Raw genomic sequence first — 7,210 nt, 5'->3', positions numbered from 1 at the left:
CATTGAAACCTGTGCATTTCAAATTCTTGCACTTTAACCAGTCAGATTAATTCCTTTAAAAGGATTTAGTCATTAATTAAATGATTTATAAAGTGTAAGGTGACTTTAAATACAAGAGGCTGTTTGATTTCAGGGGTTTTCAGAGTGGCTAAGCTTTTAAAGCTTCATATTTGCCTGTTTTATTTTTATTTTTTTTATTTATTTATTGCGTAATATCAGACCTTAAGCGTATTAATTGTTTTTGGCCAAATGGCGAGGTAAATCAAATGTTCTGTATTAAGAAGGACGTTTATCCTCTTATGACGTGAAAACACCATCCATGTGATCCACGTTCGCTGATTCGACATTTATTTCTTAATTTATGACGTCGCGCAACATTTCATCTGATTAGATTCTGTTAAAAAAAAAATCAGTTTTACAGTTGTTCATGGGAAACTCTTATTCCGTGAGATTATCTGGGAATAATAACGGATTATAATAAGGGATTATTCTCGTGTATTCCAGCTCTCATCCGTCTCCTCGGCATTCCAGCGCTCCACGTGAAGGCGTTTAACTCGGAGCGGTGAACCGGTGCGGGGGTTAGATTATGGAAAGATAATCCCAGGTTCATGTGCCTGTTTCAGATTACACACACACACACACACACACACACACACCTCAGTGTTTCTGACCATGTGGCCCTGAGTTTTATTCTACAGAAAAACTGCTGAGTTCTTGCTCCTTCCTGTGTGTGTAAGTCACAAGCATTTGGGGAATTTTTTTCCTGCGTTAAAAGTCTTGGAAAAGAAAATGGCCAAAATGTCACACTTGTGAAACTGGAATCAAGATGAACAGCTTTATTTCTCAGACATGCGTAAATATATTCATCAGCATATTTTCAGACGTTTGTTCACTTCAACGCATTTGCTTGTTTTTTTTTTTTTTTTTTCTTACACATAATTTTTTAACTGCACATTTCAGTACATTTGTGCGTCTAACACTCGACCCTTATTTGACTCTTAGTTATGTTTAAAATATTACTATAGTGACAAACACTCCATGAATAAAATCATTTCAAGCTAAAATAAAAATTTTATGTATTTGTTATACTTTGTGCCAGTGTCGCAAATTTCTCTCTCTCGTGTTCCTGGACTGGCTTCTAACAAATAACGCGACTGCAGTAGCTAATCAAACATTTACGATTGTTAAAGCTGTTCATATTTAAACTTAAAAAATCATGTGGAGTAAAATTTTCTGCTTCTGAAAAGCACTTTCATGCCTCTCAGTCGAGAAGAAGGTCAGCTGCCAAATATCGGCTCTTATATTGGGGTCAGAGGTCACCGGTATTTCTGTCTAAGTTTAACGCACATCACCTGCATGAGAGAGATGGATAGATAGATGGACAGATGGATAGATAGAGATCAAGCATTAGGAAGCTTTAGTATGCATTAGAAATAAGAGTAGATTTAGATTTATTAATAAAAATTGCTCAAAATTCATACTGTCACCCTTAAATTACAGTTTCTTCCATTTTATGATTCCAGAGCTCTTTATAACTTGAATAAAATGTCACATTAATGCTAAATAACACAATCGAACGTATAGGATGTTAGCGAAAGGTACAGAAATGTTGCATGCAATTCTAATAACAATGAAGATGAAAGAATGAGTAATATTTTACACCATGCATTGCCATAGTTTTGTTGCATTTTATTATTTTATCTGTTTATTTCTTTATGTTTTTGTTACAGTGGGAAAAAAAGTCACTGTTTTTCCTTTGTATATTTTTTTTTTTTTGGAATTTATAAAAAAAAAAAAATAAAAATTTATAATAATAAAATGTCTAATAATAAAATGGTGGTAAAATGTTGCTTGCTAGTTTCAGTGACGAAAGAAGAAAGCATAAAACTTTTGTAATATTTATTAACCTTTTTCTTTCATTTTTTTTCCCCTTTTTTTTCTCCACGTTTCCAGCTTTGCGTCTCCCCCCAGCGGCCCCACCTTCGGCAGTCTGGCTAGTCAGAACAGCACACCAACCTTCGGTAGTTTGGCTCAGCAGAGCCCGGGATTCGGAGGCCAGAGCAGCGGGTTCTCAGGCTTCGGTTCTTCCGGAGGTGAGTTCACACCCACACGCCACCTTTTTCACACCCAGCAGTCATGCTAAAGTTTATAGATTTCACCCTGACGTGACAGCCACACATTTTGATGTTTAGCGTGTAACATGCGTCTGAGAGATGTTCTGTCTCTATTAAACGGCTCTTTCCCAGTCACAGAGCCATTATCCGTCTTCATTCTCTCGCTTTGTACTCACGATCTGTATAAATTTACAGATTATGTGCTTCCTTTCAAGCAGCCGCACAGAAATTAATGCTAATGCGAAAGATTTTATAGATTAATTTGTCTGAGCATCAACATTTACGCCCTCCTGTTGTGCATTATTGTAATAAAGGGAATGAATCGGAAAGCCGTGCCAGAGGAATGGCCCGATCACTCACATAAAAGCTCATCAACCCTCACTGTTTTTCTCCATCAGTTTGTTATTAATATCACCAGAGGAAGCTCTCTGTCTCTCATGCCTCTGTGTTTGTTGTTTGGCTTCCTTATTAACCCACATTCCACCAAGCTGTAAATCTTGCAGAAAAAATCGCCAGGATAAAGTGGCCCATTTATAAATAAAGTGTGGAGAATAAAAGATGAATATCCGAATCTCTGACCCTCGCATTAGTGTTCTGGACAGCAGTTTGCTTATTAGTGCACTGGTTTGCCTATGGATCAGTATTCCATTAAGCTCAGTGCACATCAATCCAACATTCACCACTAAAGACCAACAAACACCAACATTTTCCATCAAATAAACAATCAGTGTCCAATGTTTTCCATCAAGACACCATCAAACTCCAACACTGACCATCGACAACCAACAAAAAACATTCTTTTTATTTAAAACACCGTCGAACAAGGCCAACAAACAACACTAACCATCCAAAAACATCCAACGTTTTCAACCAAACAGCCATCGGCGACTAGTTTTCTTCACCAAAACACCTTTAAACACCAGCATTTAGGCGCAAAACAACAGGAAATGCCAAAGCTGACCACTGAAACACTATCAAACACCATCACTGTCCATCAACAACCAACAATGACCATCATTTTTCATTAAACAAAAATTCTAATTTATCATAAAAAACATTCTACATCAAAACACCACAAAGTGCTTTAGCGACCAACAAAGATTAAAAAAATTTAATCCATCAAACACGAGAATTTATCGCAAAACACCATCATTATCCATCAGAACACCATCAGTATCCATCAAAACACCATCAGACACCGATATTGTCTATCAGAAAAAATCAGCGGTCAGTATTCTCCACAACAACACCAACAAACTGCAGCGTTGATCATTAATGACCAACAAAGATAATTTTTCCCCCGTTAAAGCACTAACAAACGCCATGATTTACCATAAAACACCATGAAACATAAACATTATCTACAGCACCACCACCAGCCTCCAGTATTCTCTACTGAAGGCCAACAAATGGCATATTTTCCATCAAAACACCATTTAAACACCACCAAGAACCACCACAGAGCGACCTTTTTCATTAATACTCCATTAAACACTAGGAATTACCATTAAATACTATTATTATTAAATACTATTCACTATTTAAGGCCAACAAACATCAGAGTTCTCCATCAAAACACCAACATTCTCTGTCAAAACCCCAACAAACACCAGCGTTTTTCATTACAAGACTATTAAAACACCAACAAACACCAATGTTTTTCATTACAAGACTATTAAAACACCAACAAACACCAATGTTTTTCATTACAAGACTATTAAAACACCAACAAACACCAATGTTTTTCATTACAAGACTATTAAAACACCAACAAACACTAGGGTTTTTCGTTAAAAGACTATTAAAACACCAACAAACACCAACAAACACCAATGTTTTTCATTACAAGACTATTAAAACACCAACAAACACCAATGTTTTTCATTACAAGACTATTAAAACACCAACAAACACTAGGGTTTTTCATTAAAAGACTATTAAAACACCAACAAACACCAGCGTTTTTCATTACAAGACTATTAAAACACCAACAAACACCAATGTTTTTCATTACAAGACTATTAAAACACCAACAAACACTAGGGTTTTTCGTTAAAAGACTATTAAAACACCAACAAACACCAATGTTTTTCATTACAAGACTATTAAAACACCAACAAACACCAACAAACACCAACAAACACCAATGTTTTTCATTACAAGACTATTAAAACACCAACAAACACCAATGTTTTTCATTACAAGACTATTAAAACACCAACAAACACTAGGGTTTTTCATTAAAAGACTATTAAAACACCAACAAACACCAGCGTTTTTCATTACAAGACTATTAAAACACCAACAAACACCAATGTTTTTCATTACAAGACTATTAAAACACCAACAAACACTAGGGTTTTTCGTTAAAAGACTATCAAAACACCAACAAAGGCCTTTTTTTTTTTTTTTTTTTTAAAAACACCATCAAATAATTTGTCACAACACCACATGACACCAACATGAACACCACTGCATGTGAGTATTCACTGTTGAAGGCCAACAAACACCAAAATTCTTTATCAAAACACCAACAAACACTCAAATATTCTCCATCTCACACAACATTTTAAAGAAACACCAAATCTAATGTATCTATGTGTTAAGTTTATGTGTCTTCTGTAAAAGAACAGACATGGCAGATGAGACAGGGAGAACATTCTAGAAACTTTAGAATAATTACACGCTGCTACACCCCGAGCTTCTCCAACAAACACTGCCGCTTTCTCGAGCTTTAGTGAGTGTTGTTGAGGCAGAAGCTGTTGTCGAGTCGGGGTGAATGTGGGACACGTCGGTAATTTAACTGCGTACACTGTAATTAATTACCGTGCCACTTCTCACTGGTGGGACAGAATTTTTTTTTTTAATCAGCTGCTGTTTTGTTGAATACAAAAGTGTTTTGTGTGTGTGTGTGTGTGTGTGCACTTACTCATTTGCAAATGTGATGTCAAGTTACAATGCGTTGCTTATTTGTTGTATTTGTTTTTTTCTTTCCTTTTTTTTTTTTTGTGAAGGTTTCGGGGGCTTCGGGAATACGAACACCAATCAGTAAGTCCTTATTTATAAAGTCCAGTTAATACTGATGATATATTCATAGCGGAAACGCAGTTCTGCTCAGAGCGATGAAAACTGCTTTAAATGCAAAGAGAAGGTTAAAAGAAGGAAATATGCCAAAAGAATGCAATATGGGCTTTTTCCCCACTTGTCCTTTTCAGCCATTTTTGGGCTTTGCACTAATTTACAGTATTTATTTGTGGCTAGATTCTTCAGGGATTCTTACATGTTGACTCTCAATGTCTTTGGCATCATGAAGAGTCGTAAAGTAATGCGTGTGTGAAGAAATTAAAATTTCTTTCTTTTTTTTTTTTTTTTTTTGTTAATTTTTTTTTCGTTCTAGGTCGTCTTCTCAGACGTTTGCTGGTTGGAGAAGCTAGTTGCTGGAAACTCTGCTGTTCTCACACTCTGCAATTAGATTAGCATTTTTGGAAGCAGGGATCTCTACGCATCTGAAAGCTTACAAAAATACTCTGAAGTCCAACTGACTTGTGTAGATGCGCAGTTTCAAATCTCAATCGTGTTAAAACCCAGCGTTCACCATCAGAGCACCACAAAGCCCGGCACAACACTGATTTTCTCCAACAAATGCTAAGTAACCATTTGTTACAACCAACAGTCACCATTAAAACTATATCAAACGCCAACATTTAGAGTTAAAAAGACCAACAAACACCAACGTTCTCCATTTGGTCACCTTCAAACACCAACATTCTTCTTGAAAATGCCAGCGAAAGCTATCATTCTTTAGGAAAGCACCAACATTCTTCATTACAAATCCTTTAAACACCAACATTCTCCATTGAAAGCCATCATACACCAATAATGCCAATGAAAATACAACCAAAAATCATAAAAGACTTACTAACACCAGCTTTCTTTCATTAAAACACCTACATTCTTAATGAAAATACCACCAAAAAAATCAACATTCTTTAAAAAACAAGGCTTAGTAACACCATCACCATGAAAACAGCATCAAAAACCAACATTCTTATAAAAGGCTTACTAACACCAACTTTCTCCATTAAACCAACATCAAACACCAACAATGGCCAAGTAAATACTGCTATGAAAGTCCATCAAACACCAACATTCTTCATGAAAATGCCACAAGAAAACCAACATTCTTTATAAATGTCCAACTAACACCAACATTTTCCATTAAAACACCTTCAACCACCAAAAATGACCATGAAAATACCACCAAAAACCAATGTTCTTCATTAAAGGCCATCAAACAGTATCATTCTCTATTAAAACGCCTTCTACGTGTTATAGATTTTCTGCACCTTTATATACCTTCTACATTTTCTGTGAAAATGCCGCCAAAAAAACCCATTCAAGGCCAATTAACACCAATGTTTTCCGTTCAAACACCAACACTGTCCAGAGGAACTCCATCATTCACATTCAGAGTGCATTATGGTCAGATGGTCAGATGTTTACTTGTGCACTTGCTGCTGTAAGTCAGTGTGTTGATTGTACGGGGTTTTTCAGAGAATTAGGCTTAAAGGGTGAATGTCCTGATTCTGATTGAGGCGCCAGAGCCCTTTCCCACTTCCTCATACAGACTGAAACATGATATTATGTTTCCATGAAGATTTGTGAGACTTGTGAAATGAATAGAATATTATTTTATACACTGCATGAGTTCTGAATAAATGATGAATTTAATTTAACCGGGAATGTCCATCCTGCAGCACAATGATAAGACCGGCTTCAAATAAAATCTAATGAAAGAAATGTGCTGTTTCTTATTTTTCATTTTATTTGGTTTTAATATGGTAAACAATCTCATTATTCATCTCTAGTCATGTTTTTTTTAAAGAAATATTTAAATAACTGTATTTAGGCAAAGTTTAAACAAGCAGAAGTAGTTCTTTCACAATTATGACTGAATTATGATTTTTAACTGATGATTAATTGTCGTGTAAATGATTGCGAATAACGGTTTAATAGTCTTTTCTGTATGTCGCTAATTAACACCTTTTTATCTACATTTAAGACCTTCAAGTAAATTAAATGTCTAAATTTTATAT

At 35.5% G+C, this 7,210-nt stretch overlaps 1 protein-coding gene across 2 annotated transcripts in view; it reads left to right on the top strand.

Moving 5' to 3' along the window:
• Window positions 1–6,914, top strand: part of nup214 (nucleoporin 214) — a 51,138-nt gene extending 44,224 nt beyond the window's left edge. For both annotated transcript variants that reach the window (XM_053230407.1, XM_034300597.2), the window contains 3 exons: window positions 1,954–2,093; window positions 5,129–5,162; window positions 5,512–6,914. In XM_053230407.1, the coding sequence (XP_053086382.1) occupies window positions 1,954–2,093; window positions 5,129–5,162; window positions 5,512–5,548 (211 nt within the window). In that variant the 3' untranslated portion in view covers window positions 5,549–6,914. The remainder of the gene's footprint in view (window positions 1–1,953; window positions 2,094–5,128; window positions 5,163–5,511) is intronic.
• The last annotated feature ends 296 nt before the right edge of the window (window positions 6,915–7,210 follow it).

Source organism: Pangasianodon hypophthalmus, chromosome 27, assembly GCF_027358585.1.
Source record: "Pangasianodon hypophthalmus isolate fPanHyp1 chromosome 27, fPanHyp1.pri, whole genome shotgun sequence".
In the NCBI taxonomy this organism is placed as follows: Eukaryota; Metazoa; Chordata; class Actinopteri; order Siluriformes; family Pangasiidae; genus Pangasianodon; species Pangasianodon hypophthalmus.
This window is presented reverse-complemented; position numbering and strand designations above follow the sequence as displayed.